Source organism: Bos indicus x Bos taurus, chromosome 9 (assembly GCF_003369695.1).
Source record: "Bos indicus x Bos taurus breed Angus x Brahman F1 hybrid chromosome 9, Bos_hybrid_MaternalHap_v2.0, whole genome shotgun sequence".
Classification (NCBI taxonomy): domain Eukaryota; kingdom Metazoa; phylum Chordata; class Mammalia; order Artiodactyla; family Bovidae; genus Bos; species Bos indicus x Bos taurus.
In genome coordinates this window covers 33,467,576-33,491,529 of record NC_040084.1, presented here as the reverse complement: position 1 = coordinate 33,491,529, position 23,954 = coordinate 33,467,576, and the positions used below count along the sequence as shown (strand labels likewise).

Genomic DNA, 23,954 nt, shown 5'->3' with positions numbered 1-23,954 from the left:
CAGAGGCTGGCAAACTGCAGCCCACAGTTTGCAGCCCACAAATCTGGCCCACTGCCTGTTTTTATAAATAAAGTTGTAACGGAACACAGTCACAGTGACTTATTTACGTATTATCTATGGCTGCTTACATACCACAAAGACAGAGTTGAGTAGCTATCCCAGAAAATGTATGACCCACAAAACAGAAAATATTTATTATCTGGTCCTTCTTTTATTAAAAAAAAAAAAATTGCCAACTGCTATGCTAGATGCTGTTCTGGGTTCTACCTATACATCTTAATTCGGTCTATATGACAATCCCTTAGAAGGATATAATTAATATTTTTATTTCCAGCAGTGGAAACATGCATGAAGTGGCTAAGTAACTTGCCCAGGTCATTCTGCTAATAATTGATGAGACTAGCCTTTGAATCCATGCAGGCTGGCTCTAGAGCCCACCTGCATACCCACCACACATGCTGCCTCTCCAGAGATGAAAATTCAAGTCCCGAGAGTTTTAGGCTCAAATTCATGCAAGGTCTCCCTGGATACAAAATCTCAACCCAAGTGTTCCATTCCCCTGGCTAATGCATTCCCTCCAACTAGAATGTCAGTGCCTGGCTCCAAGGAGACACTCAATAAATGTTCCAACCCTTCTGTTGGGATGTACATGATAAAATATAGAAATTCTCTTTATTTATCAAAACTGGTAAATGTAGAACAAACGTAATAACACTGTGTGTATGTGTGAGAGAGAGGAGACAGAGTGCTAAGTAGCGCTTTGGGTTAATGGCTAAATAATCACATAAGGGCTCTCAAAGCTGAGTTGCCATGCCAAGCCTATTAAGTTTTCCTCTCCTTCTGACAAGGCCAGCCTCCAGGCAGGGGACAGGGAACTCACTGGCTCCAATGGCGAGCGTGGGGGGCTTCCACTGAACCAGGGCCTGGTGGGAGCCGAACAGCACGGAGAGCTGCTGCGGGCGACCCGGCAGCGGGTGTGGCTGGGTGTATGAGCCAAAGATGACCAAGTTGCCAAAGCCAAATTCTTCTATGTGACTCAGGTCACATCCCACGATGAATTCATTAAAAGACAGAGAATCCTGTTGGAAAACGGCCTTGCCATCTGTGACCAGGAAGTCGTTGTTTTCACAAGCGAAGCTCTTCACATTAGTGAAGGGGACGTGAGGTAGGATGATGTGGGATGCGGAGCCGTCCAGAAAGGTTGACATGAAGACTTGGGCAGTGTCATTGAAATAAATGATTCGCTTGGACTGTGGCTTGATTGCAAAGTCCTTTAAAGTACCACTCTGCACAATACGCATGGCTTCTGAGCCCCCACCAGAAGGCACAGGAAGATCGACTCTATAAATGCCGTCTCTCAGGAGATAAAAGACATACCTGACACAGGAGCAAAAGAAGCCTGGTGTGAGTCAGTGCACAGGTGAAGGAGGAGCACCATTGTCTTATCCTGCTGGGCAATCAGAACCAAGTATCTCCAGAGTGGGGAAGTACAGGGTTTCCCAAGATGCAAACTGGTAAAGGCATTTATTACAAATATGCTCTATTCATTTAAGTTAGAAGTTGGAATCCTGGAAAATGTCAGCCTCTCTTATAATCTTAATCTCCTAATTATTACATGTGACTTCTTAAGGAATCAGAATTTAAGGACAATAGGGGTCTTTAAAGGTTTTCTAATGACGTCTACTCTTAAAGGAAAGCATATTATGTAAAACTTACATGACTGAACTTGTCATTTATTATGAAACATTTTTCTCCAATACACAGAAATTCTTAGTCAAAATCTGTCAATAAATATTCCCATGCGTTGTGAATGACAAAACGGAAGAAAACATAAACATTTAAGCCATTTTTTGAAACTTCATGGTATTATTTTGCACAGTTGCTACCCAGCAATACTAATCCTGCATTTGTATTAGACTAGGAACGATGCTAAAGCTGAAACTCCAGTACTTTGGCCACCTCATGCGAAGAGTTGCCTCATTGGAAAAGACTCTGATGCTGGGAGGGATTAGGGGCAGGAGGAAAAGGGGATGACAGAGAATGAGATGGCTGGATGGTATCACCAACTCGATGGACGTGAGTTTGAGTGAACTCCAGGAGTTGCAGATGGACAGGGAGGCCTGGCATGATGCGATTCATGGGGTCGCAAGGAGTTGGACACGACTGAGCGACTGAACTGAACTGAACTGAACTGAAGCTTTTTGCTGACAAAGGTCCATATAGTCATAGCTATGGTTTATCCAGTAGTATGGATGTGAGAGCTGGACCATAAAGAAGGCTGAGTGCCGAAGAATTGATGCCTTCAAATTGTGGTGTTGGAGAAGACTCTTGAGAGTCCCTTGGACTGCAAGGAGATTAAACAGGCCAATCCTATAGGACATCAACACTAAATATTCATTGGAAGAACTGGTACTGAAGCTGCAGCTCCAATACTTTGGACACTTGATGCGAAAAGCCAACTCATTGGAAAAGACCCTGATGCTGGGGAAGATTAAGGGCAGGAGAAGAAGGGGGCAACTGAGGATGAGATGGTTGGATGGCATCACTGACTCAGTGGACTTGAGTTTGAGCAAACTCCTGGAGAAAGTGAAGGACAGGGAAGCCTGGCATGCTGCAGTTCATGGGGTCACAAAGAGTCAGATACGACTTAGGAACTGAACAACAGTAACAAGCTTTTAAAAATATTTACAATTAAGTGAGGCAATAGTGTTAGCATTTTACAAAATCATGATGAAGTACCCCAAAATTGAGTAAAAACAGCTGGGAAGAACCACCCAAAATCAGCAGAAAGGAGTCAGTGGAAGAATGCTAAACCCATGATAACCAGACCAGAAAAACAAACAGGCACTGAACTGCTCAGCAAGAGAAAATGGTGTAATGAAAAGAAGATAGGCAGGAAGGGCTTCTCATGGGGAGAGCAGAGGGGGAATAAAACTCTGAGTCATGCATAAAATCATGACAAACCCAAGAAGAGAAGCCAGGTCCCTGAGTCCCAGAGAAGAGATTTTTCCCATATGCCCATAAGCTACTGCAAAGGAGAAAGGAAAACCTGCTTACCTAGAAAAGTTGTGGGTGAAGTTTGAAAGAAATTTCCTCTTGGCTCTATAAGAATGAAAACTTTGCCTGGATTTAATTAAATATGAAATCAGATTGGCTCATCTGGCACTATGATATTATTAGCAAGCAAGTTTCCCTAAGATTCTTGCCAAAAGGAAGAGAATTCACATTTACAAGGCTAACACTTACCCATTGTATGAATCAGCCACAATTTTTTGAGGTGCAATGATTGAGGGAGGTGCAATTGTCTCAATGTTTGAGCAGTTCTCTAAATCACAGACACATACCTAGAGAAAAGTACATCAGTAGCATTAGTGTCTCTAGTCAACTTGGCCAACAAATATTCCTTAAGCAACTGTTCTGTGCTTAGAATTTCACTAGTCGCAGAGCACTTTTTGAAAACATAAAAAAGCCCTTAAAAGACAGTTTTATATCCTATATCCTAATGAGTTCATATTCTATTGGTATCCATGAAATACAAGTACATATTTTTCATATTTGTGGAGACACTCAACTACTTTTATTAATATTTTAGCTATATCTAAGCTTATGGGCCTATCTAAGCACCGAAGAATTGAGTTTTTGAACTTTGGTGTTGGAGAAGATTCTTGAGAGTCCCTTGAACAGGAAGGAGATCCAACCAGTATATCCTAAAGGAAATCAGTCCTGAATATTCATTGGAAGGACTGATGTTGAAGCTGAAACTCCAATACTTTGGCCACCTGAGGCAAAGAGCTGACTCACTTGAAAAGACCCTGATGCTGGGAAAGATTAAAGGCGGGAGAAGAAGGGGACCACAGAGGATGAGATGGTTGGATGGCATCACCAACTCATGGACAAGAGTGAGTAAACTCTGGGAGTTGGTGATAGACAGGGAAGCCCGGCGCTCTGCAGTCCATGGGGTGGCAAAGAGTCGGACACAACTGAGCAACTGAACTGAACTGAAGCTTATGGGCTTCCAGCCACAGTGACTGAGCCCAGCCTCTCTTTCAAAAAAGGAAACTTGATTCGATAATACCAATATTTTCAGAGACCTACTAAAGTTATCCATGGTTATTACATAATTTAAAATGCTCACAGCTGATTTTAATCATGATTGGCAGTTGTTACCCAGTGATAATTCAGGTTACCACTGTCTCATGGAAGTCAAATTATCATTAGTGAAAACTCACAGCTCTGAAAAATCACAAGAAAGATGATTTAATGGTATATCAGGACTAAATAAAGTACTTAGTACTAGGTAAAATCTAGACCCTCCTATAAGACTCTATGTATGATTCATTGCTAACCCAGTATCTAAAACATAGTAAACACTCAATGATTAATTATTGAATGAAAGAATTATGTTTACTTATAAATATTAATATGTCGAGATATGTATTAGATTTTCAATATCTAGTTGTTCACTTTAAATTCTCAGACTAACCAGTTCATCCATGATGAAATACATTTTCTGATAAAGCCAGTCTATGGAGATGGAAGAAATTAATCCTGAGCCTCTGTAAAAAATCCTCAGGCCAGACACATCAGACATGTTGGCAACGTCCTTCACCCATATAAGAGTTCCTTCAGAGAAATAAACAGCTTGCTGGTGGACATTAACCGATACTCCTGGAAAAGTGATGCAAATACACGTGTTACTATGTAACAACCAGACAAAACACTGACACTACAGAGAACTCATTTATTTAATCGTTAGCAAAGGTATTAAAGCCAACCTGGATCTTTCCTTACACACTAAGGAAACATTTTTCTCTATTACACTGACCTGTAATATTATGGTGTGTGGCCTCTGACTGAAGGCAATGCGCTTCATCTACTAAATGTTTTAAAGACCTCTTTCTTAGAGAAGTTTTCCTGGATAAAAAGAGCCACTGTTCCTCTTCTTGAACTAAAAGAACAACACGACTTTATAGACAGACAGACCAATCATATACATATTGACACAAAAAAGATCAATATCACCCTTAAAAACAAGGGGACTGGGACACGGAAGAGCTTTGCCAGATATTCTCTGAAGATACTGGGGTATTTCAACTGTGGTATAAATCACAATTCTATGATTGGGGTGGGAAGTACTGTGTCAACCAAGTAGGATTTCTGGGTATGTGCCCCTGAATGCCCTCAAAATCACACCACATGCAGTATCACTGTTCTCAACAGCCTTGCCCAAATAGGAGCTCGGCTCATTATCCTCCACCCTGGGAATCTGACTGCTTGGTGGAGGTAGTCCAGCCCAGGCTGGAGGGGCTGGTTGCATAACACACACATATAGACAGACTTTGGTTGCTCTGTTTTGTCTTCAATTATCTCTCCCTTTGAGGCAGGAGAAAGGCCTGTAATAATGAAATTTGAGGACTGCAGAACTCTGCGTGATGTCCTATTTGACTGGAGACTGATGCATTGTGCCTTGATCAACACTTTTAGGGTAATTAATAAATGTTATGCAGTAATCATAGTAATAACAACCTTAAACCTGCTCTATATTTAACTCGTCCTTTGGATGCTTCTTGCATAACAAAAATACCTCTCCTTTCCTAGAGTCTAGTAACAGCCAAAGAAACTAAAGGTTGGTAATGGATGACATTCAATAAACACCCACCGGCATATCTGGGGGCAGATTCAGGGAATGGGAGGTCAAGTCAGCAAACAGGGTTGCCACCAAGACAGAAAACACACTCCTAGTATTTTGAGTTTTCGCGTGTTATTCCAAACATTTTGAACTAACTTTCCCCAAAATATTTCTGGTGCTTCTTAGACAGCATTTTATTTTATTAAGATTTTGCTTACGTGGGAATCATGCAGTAAATATTTAGTCTCCCAAGGCAAACGTTAAAATGCTGAAGCCGGAAAAAAAAAAAAAAAAGATACTTGCCAATTAATAACAAAAGCTAATTTGGTAGTTTGAATATCAGAATAGTAAAATGTAACTTACTAAGTCCAGATAGATTTGAAAACCTAAAGGAAACTGGAAGAAAAAGATATCTGATCTTTATTAAATGATGGCCCATAAAGCGGAGGTTAGAGTAGGATATATGTATTCCCTAAGTATGTAAATGAAAGTCATAATCACTAGTGACTTTAACTGAAACCAAGAGTTTACTTGGGGCCATTTTTTTAATTCCTTTTTTTTTTCCTTTTTTTAATTTTTAAATTTCAATGTGAAAACTTTGCTCTGACAACTTACTCCTGTTTGTCAGCTGGGACTGATTTCTCATTTAAAATCGAAACTTATCAAGTATTCACAAGACAGTTATTTGGGCAGACAAGTAGGGGCTTAAGGAACACTGGATGACACAGGACCTGTAAGATCTGAATCCACCCTTCCACCCATCAACTTCCCAGTAACAGGAGGCACACCCCCAGTCTATACCTGCTGGAGATGGAGTGGTAATACTAGATTCTGCTTCCGGCCCCTCACCAACTTCATTTACTGCTGCAATAGAAAACCTATTCCAAAAACAATTTGGAGAGATGTGTTTTACATGGCATGGTGTGAACTTAGGATAAAAATAGAAGGAGCAATAACGTTTCTATTTAAAGGACAAGGTAGCAATGCGTGTATCTAGTTACTTGGTGCTGCTGCTCAGCACTAAAATGACCATCAATCATGTCCTTGTTTGCATTCCCCACAGAATAGTTCAGGGTCACAGAGGTCAAAAACAGAACTCTGCTATCTGCATGACCCTCATGCCCTAATTTACAGAGATCTTAGTAAATGCTAGAAAAGCTAACAATAATAAAATAATTCCCTTAACAGTTAATGTAAAAATACCATTAACATAATTCTACCTCTTTACTTTTTTCATGTTGGATTAAATGAAGAAATGATATTGATGGTGCTTATGTTGTCTTTTTTAGCCCATATTTATTAGCTCACATTTGTATTTTTCTCTGAATATAATAGAAAGGCTTGAAAATGCTTTTGCCTAGGATGGTGTAATCTAATAAGCATACAAACTTGAGGGAAACCACAACTTCAAACCAGCAGCACAAAGTCAATGAGACTTCTCAAAATACATTTTAAATTATTTTGTAGCCATATTTCTTAGATAATTATCATGAATGCACCCATGCTGGTTACATTCTCCATGCACCACTAAATTCTTACCTGTAGGTGGTATTTGGTAGAGTGGAGTAAAACTGGAAACTGGTTCTCTGTGTCCCTGAATCTAGTTTCTGGTTTTTGCTGATCAGCCTTAAGTTATAGCCTAAAATAGGTCCACCTGGGAATTGAGGTGGAGCCCAACTGACTTCCACCGAGTCGGGACTTGAGCTTTCAATATTCCTAATGAAAGGAGCAGTTTCAGGAACTAGAAGAGATAATGGTAACACGGTGAGCAGAAAATATACAGAGAAAAACGTAAACAGCGTAGAGTCAAAGTCTTGTTTTTTGAAAACAGCATAAATGAATATTTTCTTTAATAGTCACAATAAGTGGTAGGAGGTGGTAATATATGAACTGCAATTCTTGATCCCTAAACAATGTCAGTTAGCTACTCTTCTAAGGGACTCTTTAAAGAAAGTGTTATTTTCCTCACTTCTAATTTATGCCATAAAATTAAATGTGGAAGTATACAAATAGGATAATACTGTAGGGGAAAAAAAAAATGTTAAAAATCTCCAGATACCTGACTGAGTTAAAAAACGGGATGGAACCAGGTTAGGAAGGAGAAGAGACTCTATTACAAAACTGAAGTCAATGATTAACATGAGTTGAAAGAAGTAAGGCCTGAGGCCTTTTCCCTCATTAGGGTCCTGTGGCTGGACCAGTTCTAGCTAAAGATAGGGATTTAGATAAGCCTGAATTAGAACAGCCTGCTTCCCTTTTGCTGGCATCAGCTCTGCTGACCCAGACAGTACTCTCCTCCCCAAAGTTCTCAAGGTTCCCCAAATCCAGGTTTTCTGTGCCTTAGCAGCATCCCTTCCCTCATGAAGGACGAAAATGAGCATGCATTTGCTAACCAAGCATTCACCTACAGACTGTAGGATCTGCCCCAGTGGCAAAGAACAGAAAGGAAAACAAATGATCTGACAGCCAGTCCGCACCTGCTTCCCTTACCTCCTGTGCCTGTAGCCCCACCCGTTTATTTCCTCTGTTCATAGAAAGGCAGACTGATACCACTTTGCCCTTCAGCAGGCTCTCTCCCTCTGAACAGTTTTTGGGAGGTGCACTGCATCACCCCTGTCCTCTTCAGCAGGCTTTGGGAGGTGCACTGCATCACCCCTGTCCCCTTAGAGTGGGGAGAGGGAAGACAGAGCCGCCCTCCTGCTGGCTGTTTTAAAAAGGCTCTTCAACTGATCTCTGATAGGGTACCTCCCCAACTCTCAGACAGAGCTTGAGCAAACACAGATATCATTGCCTCACTCCTCAGCTCCCTGCACTAAGTGACTCAGGTGGACCGGGAAGAAGGAATCATCTCCTAGCCAATCGGAATTAGGATGTCAGAAAACCTAACCCTTTAGTCCACACCCAGACAGGCATGATCTACCCCGCTGCAAGTACATTCCATGCCACCTCCGTGGCCAGTTGTGAGTAGTCCAAATCTCTCTGACAAAAGTCGTCTCTGAAAAGGCTGGTCAGGTTAGGCAAGGTGATTATTCCATCTGATTAAGAAATTATCTTCATAAAGTCCCCAATTAAAAGGCGATAATAACCATCTAAAGTCATATATTTCCCATAGCTGAAAGAGAAAAGGGCCACAAGGTGACGGAACACAAATGGATAACTCTGTAAGTTTTGATGTGGCTAAAAAAGTGAGACAGAATTGAAGCATGAGATGTTATCCATGGAAAGGATACCCAGTATGAGAACTGAAACATATGGAGGGTTTGGGGGCTTGCATATCCAGAGAAAGACTCAGAAATGGAAAGCAAAATTTGCCTTCTTCGCTACTTTGATGTAACTAGCCATCTGCCCTGGACCACAGTATGTCTCCAGTACTGGAAAATGTTCCCATAGTGTTGGAGTCCATGAGGCACTGCTCTGAACAAAAAGGATCTAGGTATTCTACTCTGATCTGGAACATTTCAAATATCACCCCAGACCCGTGTCTAATCTGAGGTCCTGAGGATGGTCAGGGAATAATCAGCAGAGGGACCACATGTACCCTAAAATCTATAAGCAAAAAGAAGGCATTAATCAGGGGAGAGGGAAAATGCCCCAACCAGCTTCATCAGCTGTCCTGCTGAGGTTTGGTCCAAGGCCTAGTTCAGTGTGAGGGTCTCTGCATGCAGCTGATTCTCCAGAACTGAGGGGTAGGGACATCCAACATCTGGCTTGGAATAAGCCCTCCCAAGTCCCCTCGGCTAACTCAGATGTTGAGAACACCAGCAACTCTCCCTGAATGTCTTCCCCTGGCATTTATCTCCCTGAAAGGCTCTAGGCTTGAATCCTTTTCCCAGTATGGAAGTCAAATCTTTGAAAGAATAAATCAGAAAATGTTCCAACGTATCGACTGTTTTTTTAAATCATCTCTAACCAAAAGTTGAAGTACAATAATAACCTCCCAGCTGGTCTTCCTACCTCTGTACTTCCCAGTCTCTATCACTCAATGTCATTCAACGCATTCTATGTGTATTTGCCAATTATCTTTTTAAGGAGCATTTGAAGCAATTATTCCTTTAAAACCTTCCATAACTCCTAATCACATAATGATGCTTATTCCGACCAACTGCTTTAATGCACTCCCCATTTTTCCTGGACAGACCCTGCTCAAAGCATTTTTCTTACCATAGCAACCCATGTCTTCCTACTCACAGTATACTTTCCTTATTTATTAGATTTACTGTCGAGGGAATTTCCTTTCCACCAAAATTTCCTTTCCTTTCCTTTCTCTGCTCTAGCTTCACTAGAGCAGAGATTTTTCTTTTGATCAAAGGTATGGTGGGCACCTGGGCTTCCCTGGTGTCTCAGATGGTAAAGAATCTGCCTGCAATGCGGGAGACCTGGGTTCAATCCCCGGGTCAAGAAGATCCCTTGGAGAAGGAAATGGCAGCCCACTCCGGTGTTCTTGCCTGGGAAATCCCATGGAGAGAGGAGCCTGGTAGGCTACAGTCCACAGGGTCACAAAAAGTCAGACAGGACTGAGCAACTAACACTTTCACTTTTCATGGTGAGCACCTGGAAGACGAGTTGACACCCAGCTATGTACCCCATTGTTAGATGGATTGATTAACAAAGGAATAAATCTGTTTCACTATTTAAAATAAAAGCGAACTAAACAAAGCTTTGGAATGACCCCTGATTTCTCGAGCAAGGTATGCATGCCATACCTCCATAAGGATGAGTCCTGTAACTGGGACTTGGAGGGGAATACAGGTGCAGCTGGGCTGTGAAGATCCAAACCACTCGAAAAACATACTCAGTGAAGGGGTGCAGGGGCTCTACCACATAGGAGAGCTTGGACACGGCCTAATCAATGAGAGATCAAACATCAGTATTTATGGAATCGCTTCTGTATATTGTAACTCAAGAATACAGATTCATTTGTAGATGATGCATGGCCTTCCGGATATGAAGTGATCCAGGGCTTCCCTGGTGGCTCAGACAGTAAAGAATCCACCTGCAATGCAGGAGACCTGGGTTCAATCCCTTAGGTCGGGAAGATCCCCTGGAGAAGGGAATGGCCACCCACTCCTATATTCTTGCCTGGAGAATCCCATGGACAGAGGAGCCTGGAGGGCTACAGTCCATGGGGTCACACAGAGTCAGACAGGACTGAGCGACTAAGCACACACAGCACAGGGCCTGCCAGGCCAGCTGGAAAGGAGGCCTGGAGCTCAGAGCTGAGATACCCTGATCTCAGTCCACACAATTCACACTGAAATTCCTTCCGTCTTCAAACCTGCAAAATTATGGATTCAATTATTTGGCATTTACCTCAAGGCTTTCCTTTAATTTTCTGTGTTAAAATACTTGGTGTCTTGGGACTGTTCTCTGAACCTGCTTTTGCTGTCTTAATAGGGACCCCCCCGGATGACCTCCCTGACCTCCACCCTAGTTGGCATCATTTTCAATGGGATGGACAGATAATGACCAATGATGTGAGTAGTTGGTTATGTGATGCTGAGCTGAAGGAATAATATCTATATCCAATAATATATTTTCCTCAAAAATAAAAGGTTTAACATGAAGAGTAGCAAAGATTGAAGTTCAATGGTGGTAAAGCATCCACCTACCAATGCAGGAGACACAAGAGGCACAGATTAGATCCATGGATTGGGATCCCCTGGAGTAGGAAGTGGCAACCCACTCCAGTATTCTTGCCTGGAGAATCCCATGGGCAGAGGAGCCAGGAGGGCTACAATCCATGCGGTCGCATGACTGAATGGGCACGCAGGTACATGGGCAGTGGTTCATACCTCAGTGTAAGTCCAGCTTCCAGGAAGTTGTGTGTATTTCCACTGAATGATGTATTTTACTCCAGAGATGTTGGCCGATTTCCATCGTAATGTCATACCATGGCTTCCAATGGAAGAAGCAAAGGGTGCAGTGGGGAGGTCTGCGTTTTCTGGGGAGAAAACAAGATTTCATTCACCACATCCCATGTCTGTTGATGCAGGACAGTGTGTCCCTGCTTCATCTCAGCACTCTCCTGCTACATCTTCCCACAGTTATTCATCTGCACAGTAACTTATGCCTATAATTCAGTTGGTTTATTTCTTTAAATCAACCAGTTGGTCTGGCAGCTTTTTTCCCCTCATCCTGCCTACCTGCTTAGTCGTGTCCAACTCTTTGTGACCCTTTGGATGTAGCCCACCAGGCTCCCCTGTCCATGGGGTTTTCCAAGCAAAAATATTGGAGTGGGTTGCCATTTCCTTCTCCAGGGGATCTTTCTGACCCAGGGATCAAACCTGCATATCCTGTGTCTCCAGCATTGCAGGTAGGTTCTTTACCTACTGAGCCATCTAATCTTTGAAGATAGTTTTTCTTACAGGCCAGCAAAATGGAGTGTTCTGAGACTGCTTTTCTCTCATCATACCACTTCTATATAGTTTAGAGGGGTGGGTGCCAAGGGTATGTGTAGGGCAACAGAACCATCCACTGACCCAGGGCACATATCTCAAGATATTTTTAAATTTTACACTATACACCTATAGCCCATTGTGTCAAACATATTATTTTTATATGTGCAAGTAACTGTTTGAGCTCCAAAGGATCCTATAGTCTGCTCTTTTTTATTGTGAAATATTTCATGACTTTTAAGCATTAGCAACATTACAATTGGTACATGCAGTCATTGGTACTACTTCCCAGACGCTGTATAAGTGTTAGAATTCTGAATGCCAGAACCATACTGTTTTGATTATTATAGGCTTGCAATAAGTTTGAAATCAGGAAGTATGAATCCTCCAACTCTGTTCTTTTCAGAATTTGGGGTCACTTGAGATTCCACGTAAATTGCAGAATCGGTCTTTCTATCCTATGTAAAACATCTGCAAAAATGTATTTGGAATTTTGATAGGGATTGCATTAAATCTGTAGATTGCTCTGATAATACTGACATCTTGACAATATACCAAGTTTTTTAATTCATGAATGTGGGATGTCTTTCCATTTACTTGCCTTCTTTAATTTGTTTCAGAAATGTTTTGTGAACATTTCACTTTACAAATCATTCACCTTCTTGGTTAACTTCTAAGTATTTTATTGATGCTATTCTAAATGAAATTTTCATCATAATTTCCTTTTCAGATGGTTCATTATTTGTGCATAGTAATGCAATTGATTTTCTAGTTTTAACTTTGTTTCCTGCTACTTTGCCAAATTTGTTTATTAGTTCTAACAGGGTATTTTGTGGTATCTTTGGGGTTTTCTGCATATAAGATCATATCATCTGCAAACAAAGATAATTTTATTTCCACCTTTCAAATTTGGATGCCTTCTTCTTGCCTACTTGCTTTGGCTTGGACATCCAGTATTATAGAAGTGGCAAAAGCAGGCATCTTTTCCTGAACTTAGAAGATAAGGTTTCTTCACCACTCTGATTCAGAAGCAAATCAGGAGAGCAAGGCAAGATCCACCTGCCAATTTTCATCAACCATTGAAACAAGGACTGCAGCTTATGGAAAAGCCAATCATCTCTTGTTCTGGAAGGAACTGTTTATCTTCCAGTGGGAGGGAAAACTGGGGAATTCTGGAAAACCTAGCTGCTAACATAGGCTATAGTTTATCAAAGTGCTGATCCTTCAGAAATGACTAGAGAATTAAAACACTCAGGCAAAGTCTCTTGAAGACACCCAACCTGCTCTGAAATAAGTCAGAGGGAACTGGAAACATATACAGTCAAGTTCCTTACTCCAAATCTAACACTGGGAAGCATAACTTCTATACATTCTGCAAATTTCCCACTATGTTATAAGGAGCCATAACTATAGAAGGCACTCAATTGAATAACAGTTAGCTGAGTGATGAAATTCACATTAAATAAAATATTTCTACACTTTCAGTTCATTAAAACAGTGGCATTTCCTGATAATCAAGTTGCTCAGGATTCACATTTGTCCCTCATATTAAGAGAAAAGTGATTGCATCCACTGAACTGAGGGCAAAATCTCAAATTCTAAACACGGCATATGCTGTTTCCCCTATTTTTCTCTGAAAGAAGACTTTTGCTGAGTCTCTAAATATGGATTACACATTTGAAGTTAATTAAAAATATATATATTCGATTCTATATATATGTATATATATATATATGTGTATATATATATATATATATATATATATATATATATCATATTGAGACATAGAAGTCTAGATATTTTAAGAGTTTGCTCATTGCCCCTACATTAGGACAGGTCCCTGGAGTGGTGTAGATTATTTTCAATAATAGTTGTGTGAGTCTGCTTACCTAGCACTTCCTCTTCATATGCGCCTTCCCCACTGCTGCAGCCGACTTCACAGGATTCTCTCTATGGAAGACAGATAACGTGTCAGTCAGCGCAGCCTTTGTACTGCTTTTGCTCACAAGCTTCAACCAAATTTTGAAATATGAATGCCTGATATATAACTATACCTGTATATCAAGAATGTGAACTGTAATACTCAAGTTCCCATTTGCTAGTGGGATTAGAACAACACCTTTCAATCTTTTTTGACCATGTCCCAAATTCCAAAATACATTTAACAAAACAACTTTTTACACACATACAAGTTGGGGAAAAAAGATTGCTGAAATGGTAGTTTTTCCCCTTTTTTAAACAGTTTTATTGAAGTATATTTTACATACCATAAAATCTACCATTTAAAGCACATAATTCAATGGTTTTTAGAATATTCAAAGAATTGTAAAGTCATCATTACAATCTGAATTTAGAACATTTTTATCTCCAAAAGGAATCCTGAGCTATGATGCAATCTTATATGTTCTATTCTATGTCATTTTATTTATTGTGACTCTTTATTCAATAAGTTAATTTCATAACCTTCTAACGGGTGACACCCCACAAGGTGACAAAATACTGAGCTCAACAATGCAATTATATGTTTACTATCTTAGTCAAAGGTTTAGTGAGTTACTTAAAACTCTAGCCTAAAATGAAGCCTATTTATTTTATGTATCCATGCCTTCCTTGAAAAATTAAAAGTGGACTATAAACTTTAGAGCAACTGAACATTTCAATGAATGACTTAGGGCCAAAGTTAAATTTTAAGATCTACAAAAACCTAATGGTGATTAACATCTCATCTCATTAACTGAAAAAGAGTAAACATTTTGGTGGCTGAGACACAAATTTCCTGCGACTTTTAACATTAACAATAGTTAGGAGGAGAAAAAACAAGGAGAAGAGGTGCACAGCATAAAACTACAACACAATCATGATCAATCTTCTCTCTCTCTTTCAGTTTATATTTATAATACCTAGGACAACATTCTATTGTTTCTCATGATAATAGGGGAAACCATGACTCAATGCATTTACTCTGCATGTCCAGGTAGAGAAGGGCTGTTTAATTTGCAAATATTCAACTATCCCATATTTGATCTGTGCTCTCCAAGGAAGTGGAGCCTGATAAGCCCAGGTTTGCTTAGTTAAGGATTAAATACTTCAGTCTGGGCTCAGGATTATTTAACTTAAGGGTCTAGTATACTTTTCACATCTTCTTTGAGGTTGCAGTAAAATACACTCAACACATTCATTAACTGCAGAGAATAAATGTACCAAGTGGCAGCAAAATTATCATTAACCTGGGATTTTCTTTTCAAGAAAGAAAACTGAGGAAGAAGGAAGGAAATGGAATAATGAGTATGTGGTAACACAGCTAGTTCTGACCTATCCAGGAGCTTAAATGTTTTGTTTACTTCAATGAAGCTTGCCTTTTTTTCCCAGCTTTATTAAGATAAATGATTACCACCATAAGCTGACACCTTCATTCCATCATATAATTACCATTTCTGCTTTGTGATGAGAATACTTAAAATCAACTCTTTAGCAGCATTCAAGAACATAATACAGTGTTATTAGCTGTAATCACCATGTTGTACGTTAGATTCCCAGAACTTGTTAATCTTATAACTAGAAGTTTGTACTCCAAAGAGTTTAAATGTTATCTCGAGTGGAGGCAAAGCTATTGAATAGGATTTCCTTCTTTTGTTCCTCCCTCTATCTCGCTTTCTCTCTCTCTCTCTCTCTCTAATCTAACATTAGACTTCAAATGAAGTTATCCAGTGTTTCTCAAACTCAAGTTGTCCTGGAGAGAACTTAAAGGAATTTGGGTTTAAGAAGTCCACAGAATCTGAGCCGAAAGCCCTGGATGGGGCATTTATACAGCATATTCCAGGCTACTGAGCTGCCATTCCCACTGTGAAAGCCAAGTTCATCCTTCCCAGGGGCTACACCCATCTGCTGTCTTTGTTCTCCTGGCAGTAAGATCACTTTTATCATCATCCCTCTGGCTCCACTCCTATGTTTCCCTGACTGTCACATCTGCTGTCTTTTGTTATTCCTGCAGCTCAAGGATAGGCCCCGCCACCCTCCCTGGATGCCTCTATTGCAGAGTCTCCATATGAACTGTGGCTTCATCTCCTAAAAAGTCATTCATTCAAAAAATATTTACTGATACCTTTTACATGCCAAGCACTGTTTTAGATTTTAAGGCTACGGCAATGTATAAGATCAGTAAGTTCCCTGACTTCATGGAATTTATGTTCTCTTAGAAGAAAATACACAATAACAAAGTAACTAACTTAAAAAATAAAGTACACTTGGATAATGTATTCTTGCCTGGGGAATCCCATGGACAGAGGAGCCTGGTGGGCTATGGTCCAAAGGTCACAAAGAGCTGGACATGAATGAGGAGACTTAGCATGCACCCATGAGGAATATAAAAGTCAAAGACATAAGGCATGACCAGACAGGAAGGGGGCTAACTTTAGTTAGGGTGGTCAGAAAGAACCACGCAGAGGTGACCTTAAAGACAAGACCTGAGTGATTAGAAGGAGCTGGCCTTGAAAAAATCTGGACAAGGGCAAATGCCTTGAGGGAGGAATATGCCACATAGACTCGGAGATGAGGGAAAAGCCAGTATGGCTGGTGCAGAGAACAAGGAACAGGAGGCAAGATGAGGTGGATGAGCCAGCAAACACTGGTAGTTTGTACTTTTTCTTAAATGGCAATGAGAAAGGTTTTTGGAAACTTCTAGATCAGGATAATCTAATTTGTGTTCTAAATTATCAGGGATAAGCCATCTCACTTGCTCACATCAGTTTCTGAATTACACCTTGCAAGCTACCACTTCTAAAACTATTCCCTCCAAGAAACGTGTGGTCAAATCCCAAGCTTTCTAGGTGGAAGCGTTGAGATGGTCAAGGAGTTCAAATTTCCTAAAGGTGTGAGCAGCTGAGTTAAAAATATCTCTCTCTGTATCTCTCTTTACCTCCACCTCTATCGAGCATGTATGACTGTTCAGGTCTACATTATTTAATGTATAAAGTATCAAAATATAATAGGAAAGAATAGAATGATTACATGTTACGATAGAGAGCAAGGGTACACATTACATAAGCAGGACGGGGCAGCATAGTGATGAACAGTGAACTATCACACTAGAGACCGAGTTCTCGAGGAACAGAGATGCCAATGCAGAGAATGAACGTGTGGACACAGGGCGGGAGCCGGGTGGGGCGAATTGAGAAAACAGCATTGATGAGTATACACTGCCGTATGTAACATAAATAGCTAGTGGGAAGCTGCTGTATAACGCAGGGAGCTCAGCTCTGTGCGCTGTGATGACCTAGACGGGCGCAATGCAGGGAGTGGGAGGGAGGCTTTAGAGGGAGGGGATATATGTATACATTCTGCAGATTCACGTTGTTGTACAGCAGAAATTAACACAACAGTGTAAAGCAATTATCCTCCAACTGAAAAAAAAAAAAGGCTTTACATTAACAAAGTTTAAAAAAAGAGAATGAAACCCAGTCCTGAACTGCTTGGATGCTTCAGGCACATTCGCTCTCTCTGGCTTCTAACGCAATCCTCTACGGGACTGTTATTTTGGCTGCTGCTTTTGTTTTGGTCACATAAAAGAGTTCTCAGGCTTGTCTTTTTGTTTTTGTTTTTTTTAAATCTCATCCAGGAATGAGCTTTAATTGTCTATTTACATAAGGAGCAATTTTTCCTCTTTGTTTTATTTCTTCTTAGCTAACTCAACCACCATTCACTCCCAAGGAAAAATCACTCAGATACAGGGTCACCACAGACTATTGAGAGAATATCCCAATTTAATTTTTGGCTTTTATTTTCTATTTGAAGGAATTTTTTCTATTTTACTAATGAATGCTCATCTGTATCTCTTCCTCAGGCATGATAGGATAGTTCTGTTTTCCGGTTTCAAGGACATTTTAAATAGAATACAGCATAGATGTGAAACTGAGAAATAATGCAGTTTCATCATAAGTACCTATTGTCAAATAAACTAAAATAAATTTTGCAGGGTATAGAATCCTGGACAGGAAATTTTAATTGAAGAAGACTGAAGGAAAAGAAGGTCAAGTGCAGGGGAGACACCTCCCGTGGGGCTAGAGGAGAGAGTAATTGGAAGATACCTGGGCAGCCAGAGTCAGTATGAGGTCCCTTATTATCATAGCAAGAAGTAAATTAACTGAAATTTAAATTTTAAAAAGCTGTGTTGCCAAAGGAGTTTGCTGAATAAGGAAGAAGATTGCAACCCAAGAGTACTCTTCTGCGACTTTCCTGGTAGTCAAGTGGTTAAGCTCCTGCACTTCCTATGCAGATAGCATGGGTTCAATCCCTGCTGTGGAATGTGGCCAAAAGAGAAAATAAATAAACAAATAAATAAAAGGTTATCTTCGAATGCACTGTATTTAATGATAACCTACAGGCTTTAGGGGGAAGAGGTGAAATCAGCAGATATGAGGGTATCCCCACTGTGCCTTTTCCTCTCTTCCCACCACCCAGGCTTCAGGAATCAGAAGAACCTTTCAAACCAGATTAGAGTAATATATATGTACACGTGTGAATGTGTATGAGTGCATACACACATCTATGTACGTTCATATATGCATTTTATATATGCACATAGATATGTGGAGCACAGCAAATACCTGAATCAAAGATAGAAACACAGTCATTTTTACACCCAGAGTTAGAGCACTCCTAGGAAGAACATTTCTGTGCACCAAGGATGACTCAGCCTTCTTCATCCTTATTTTAATCGTGTTTTAAGGATAAGAGAGAAGGACGTGGGGTTTAATGACATCTTTTTCGCAAGTGACTGGCACTCACCTCACAAACTGCAGCATAGGTTTCATTCTGCATGGAGGAAAAAGGAAAGAAAAATTACTTAAAACCTTTAGAGTTGTAAATAATTTTAATGACACTTAGCTAGGCATTTCTACCAAATTAATTTATGCCCCACCATTGACAAAATGCTTCCCCTGTGGTTCAGTGGGTAAAAGAATCCACCTTCAATGCAGGAGACACAGGAGACTCAGCTTCAATCCCTGGGTTAGGAAGACCACCTGGAGGAGGATATGGCAACCCATTCCAATATTCTTGCCTGAAAAACCCCTTGGACAAAGGAGTCTGGTGGGCTATGGTCCAAAGGGTCACAAAGAGTTGGATAAGGCTGAGCAATGGGGCATGAGCACATGACAAAATAATCAATAAAGAATAATCCAAAGCAAAAGATTCCAGAGCTGGGCCTTCTGTGCAGGAAGGCCACTGTACAAACTGCTATAAAAAGTATGCTCTTTGCATCACTGGGGAAAAAAAAAGGACACACGATGTCTACTAGAAAATTTCAAAATAAGCAGTAATCGGCGATGGACCAGGTTAGAGAATGAAGGGATGTTGGTAGGTGCCCAGGGCGACAGAATCGGAAATGAAAAGCCACCAATAGGTCTGGTTAGGAAAGGCCAGCAGATTCTTCTGCCCAAACTGGCCACTCCAGCATCCACTCTGCTTGCTGGACTGATTCCCCCAACAAATGGTACTTCTCATTCCTTCACTTGTTCAGTGCAGTCTGAGCACTAGCTACGTGCCCCTCACTGTGTTTGATGCAGGGGACAGTGTGAACAAGACAGAAAGCGTCCTGCCCTGATGGCCCTACATGTCGGCAAAGGATATTAAACACATGACTAGGCAAATAATGATTCAAACTACCATCTGGACAATGTGCTACCAAGGACACGGAACAGTGTTTTTATTTTTTCGCTTGTGTATTTGCTTGACTGCACTGGGTCTTAGTTGCAGCGTGTGGGATCTAGTTTCCCAACCAGGGATCAAACTACAGCCCTCTGCACTGGGAGTGTGGAGTCTCAGCCACCAGGCCACCCAGGAAGTCCCTGGAAAAGTGTATGTAGAGTGTGTGATTGTTCACAAGTCCAAACAGCACCTGCTCCAACCTTTGGTAACTTCCAGTCTATGAAGCACACCATCACAAGCAGGAGAGTGGGTGTTAGTGACTCCTGGAGCTGAGATCTGTGAGGACACCTGTACAAGAAAAGCTGTGAGGACTGACTATACACAAGAAGACGTTAATATCCTTATTTAAATCTCAATGCTGTAATTTGAGTCTTTAATAGAAAATGATATTCTGTGTGCTTAGTAGCTCAGTCGTGTCCAACTCTTTTGCGACTGCATGGACTCTACCCCATCAAGCTCCTCTCTCCGTGGGGATTCTCCAGGCAAAAATACTGGAGTGGGTTGCCATGCACCCCTCCAGGGGATCTTCACAAGTCAGGGACTGAACCCAGGTCTCCCGTATTGCAAGTGGATTCTTTACCATCTCAGACACCAAGGAAGTTCAAGAAAATGATATTACCTTAAGTTATCATGATCCTAATTTAATCTCTGAACTGAATAAAGCAACCCATTTTTAAATTACAAAACTCTTATCCATGAGATTGAAGTAATTAATTATAGTGTAACAACCACTATCCTTAGCACGGATTTGCTTATTATCTTAATTTACCTATTAGGAAAGTAAAGTACCAAGTACCTTAACGAAGTCACACACTAATTGGCAAAGCCAGGATAAATGAAAAAGTATTAGGGAATGTATTTCCTACACGAAGTGAAGTAAACCTAGGTGTGTGTGCCCTCTGGGTTAGACTGTTTCCATGTTCCCCACAGAGAAACCTTGAATGTGATCTAAGTCCTTTCAAAGTGTGGTCTGGAAACACCCAGCATTGCATCACCTAGGCGCATGTTATAAGCACAGAATTTCTAGTCCCCACACAAAACCTAGTGAATCAGAATCTGCATTTTAGCAAGATCCCAGATATTTGCATATTAAAATTTGAGAAGTATAGGACTAGGACATTTAACAAATACTTAACATTCTACTAAAAGGTCACTATAGTTTGGAGCAATTGGTCATTCTGGCTTCCATGGTTTGCATTAACTTCTTTTGGTTGCCAGTTCACCAGTTGCATTAATAAGTTGATTTTGGGACTTCCCTGATGGTCCAGGGGTTAAGAGTCCACTTGGCAATGCAGAGGATGCATGTTCAATCCCTGGTTGGGAAATTAAAGTCTCGCATGCCACAGAGCAACTAAGCCCTCACACTGCAACTACTGAGCTCACTCCACAACCAAAGAGTCTATGCACCACAATGAAAGATCTCCCATGATGCAAACAAAGACTCCATGTGCCACAACTAAGACCCCACAAAGCCAAATTCATTAAAAAAACAAAAGTGATCTCATTTTCTCCATTACTCCATTTCCATTATGTATTTCTCATACTTTTGCTTTAGAGTCAAGCAAGCTAATTAAAAGCCAATGGAAACTCACATGGGAATCCTCGTGGAGAATGTCTCTCTTGAGGGAAACATTAATATCAAAACAGAAACATAATTAATACTTACACACTTTAAGGCACAGTTTTCCTGATCTGCCGAATTCCAGAAATGACATCCTTGGATGCACTGTAAGAGAGAGTAAGAGACAGTGATGACTGAAGAAGTGTGATTTTTCTAGTCACCTGAAAATGCAAATAGTAACAAAGTGTTCCCGAAGTAGAAATCTATCTACCAAGGAATCTGTGGCCTTGGCAGCAAGCAGGACTTTTGAGATTGTAAGCAGAGCTGTCGTATTCACAGACAGAGGAGGGCTTGGAGTGGCTCAGGGTTGCTGAATGGAGTCTAGCCTGGGGCGGGCAGGCCTAGATCCCAGGGAGCAACAGAATGTCTGGGAACACACTGTCCACTGGGCACCTGGTGCAGGGGAAGTCCAGGACAGCGTGGTGTCGAGCACATTATATAGGTCCTTGGGGTGTGTCACGCAACAGGCAAAACCTAAAGCTGGAGACTCAAGCAGAAGCAGCACATCAAAACCGGGGTAGGTGGATAGTCTGGGAAGTCGGCTGCCCTGACCTCCCACTGGACAGATGCAGTTTGTGCCTCCTTGCCTGGTTTGTCTGCGCCAGTGATTGCGTGGACCAGGCTGCAATAACACCTCAATTGCCTTCCCCTTCCCTCAGTTCCTTCTGCTCTGCCATCTCTATTTTTTTTTCCTCCTTTTTCCTTTCATGTCTATGTCCTATCCTCAACTTTTTCTCTTTTCACTCTTCAGGTTCTCCAAGACTGAGTTCGTCTCCCTTCTCAGTATCAACCATCCGAATCTGAACTTCAGCGGAGACCCCTTCCTGAGCTCCAGACCCAGATTTCAATTGTTTGTTAAACAGTTCCATTTGAGTCCTGACAAACACCTCAGATACTGGAGTGAGTTGCCATTTCCTCTTCCAGGGGATCTTCTCTACCCAGGGATCGAACTCGTGTCTCTTACAACTCCTGCATTGGCAAGCAGGTTCTTCACCACTAGGGCCACCTGGGAAGCCCCAAATTTAGCAGATGAAACATCAAATTCCTCCCTTTGTACCCTCAAATTTGCTGTCTCCTATGTTTTCTATTAACATGCTTCAGTCTTCTGAGCTGCCTGAGCCAGGAGTCAGGGCAGCTTCTCCTCCTTTCACTGCCTTCCCACGCCATCCTCACAGACAATCCATCACCAAGTTCTATGGATTCACTTCTTTGTTGCCTGGACTCTGTCTTGGTTCCTTGCTCACTCACTGTCCTTGTTTTTCTGGGCCCACCACTGCTTGCTAACAGCTTCATAGGGGACAACAAAACCTAATCATATACTTATCCTGTCTAAAACCCCATGTGTCATTGAAACCAAATATTCCCAACATGGTATACCGAGCTCTCCACCATCTAGCCCAACTAGCTTGTCAGCCCAGTCTTCTACTTCCTGTCTCTGCACACGCACACTCCTTACTTGCTTACTCCAAGCAAGCTGAAGTACCCCTCCTTTTCTGCACAACTCAGCTGTCTCAAACTTTTGGGTCCGGATACAAAGGGCTCCCTCTGATTAGTGTACCTTTCCCCTCTAGTCCTTCTAGAAAACATTTCATCTTTCTAGTTTTAGCCATGCAAGACCTGCAGGCAAGCAAGCTGCTTTTCCTCCTGTGTATTCTTTCTCCTCCCACCCACCGCTGTTCTGACTCTCACAATGCTGTCTGGCTATGATTTTATGTACATGTCTGTCTCTCCTACAAGACTGTGAGTCCTTTGAAACAGAGACCCTATTTTACTCATTCTTAAGTCTCTACTACCCAGCACAGTGCCTGGTTTTTACCTATACTTGGAGTCACCAAACACGTATTGCGTAAATGGATACAGGTTCAGGAAAGAAGACTATAAATGTAACTGATAGAGAAAAGAGCAGACACTGTCTAATCCAACCCTCTTAGAATACCCATATTTTAGTAGTTTTAACTACATCTCAGAAATTTTAAGTAATTTGGCCAAAGCCACATTCATTGGAAGGACTGATGCTAAAGCTGAAGCTCCAATATTTTGGCCACTTCATGCGAAGAACTGACTCATTAGAAAAGACCCTGATGTTGGGAAAGATTGAAGGCAGGAGAAGGGGACAACAGAGGATGAGATGGTTGGATGACATCACTGATTCGATGGACATGAGTTTGAGCAAGCTCTGGGAGTTGGTGATGGACAGGGAAGCCTGGCATTCTGCAGTCCATGGGGTCTCAGAGAGTCAGACAGGACTGAGCAACTGACCTGAACTGAACACAGCTAGGTATAATCAAAATCATGGTCTTGGCTTAGTCCTATGTTCTTTCCACTTCAACACACTGTCCCTGAACTCATGTTTGAATAATCTGTGATGCAGACTTCTCTCTATTTTCCATCCAGCTTCCTCCATCGGGCACAATTAAATGAGCTTTTACTTAGGAATTATTACAGTAATCAAACCTGACTTTTGTCCCTTTTTTATCAATGCAAACACTGTAAAGTCCCGGGCAGTAGAAGCAATTACTCACCGGTTCACTCAGGTTGTGAGGTGTGCCGACGTCAAGCTGTCTGCCCTGAAATGAAGAAGGAGGGACGGTGTAACCACCACAAC

At 41.3% G+C, this 23,954-nt stretch overlaps 1 protein-coding gene across 2 annotated transcripts in view; it reads right to left on the bottom strand.

The window, feature by feature from the left end:
• ROS1 (ROS proto-oncogene 1, receptor tyrosine kinase) overlaps positions 1–23,954 on the bottom strand; it is a 119,478-nt gene that overhangs the window by 82,949 nt on the left and 12,575 nt on the right. For both annotated transcript variants that reach the window (XM_027551129.1, XM_027551130.1), the window contains exons 2-13: positions 23,872–23,916; positions 21,395–21,454; positions 18,808–18,834; positions 13,914–13,974; positions 11,422–11,570; positions 10,333–10,471; positions 7,169–7,370; positions 6,431–6,507; positions 4,826–4,948; positions 4,484–4,668; positions 3,247–3,344; positions 881–1,377 (exon numbers count right to left, since the gene is read on the bottom strand). In XM_027551129.1, the coding sequence (XP_027406930.1) occupies positions 881–1,377; positions 3,247–3,344; positions 4,484–4,668; positions 4,826–4,948; positions 6,431–6,507; positions 7,169–7,370; positions 10,333–10,471; positions 11,422–11,570; positions 13,914–13,974; positions 18,808–18,834; positions 21,395–21,454; positions 23,872–23,916 (1,663 nt within the window). The remainder of the gene's footprint in view (positions 1–880; positions 1,378–3,246; positions 3,345–4,483; positions 4,669–4,825; positions 4,949–6,430; positions 6,508–7,168; positions 7,371–10,332; positions 10,472–11,421; positions 11,571–13,913; positions 13,975–18,807; positions 18,835–21,394; positions 21,455–23,871; positions 23,917–23,954) is intronic.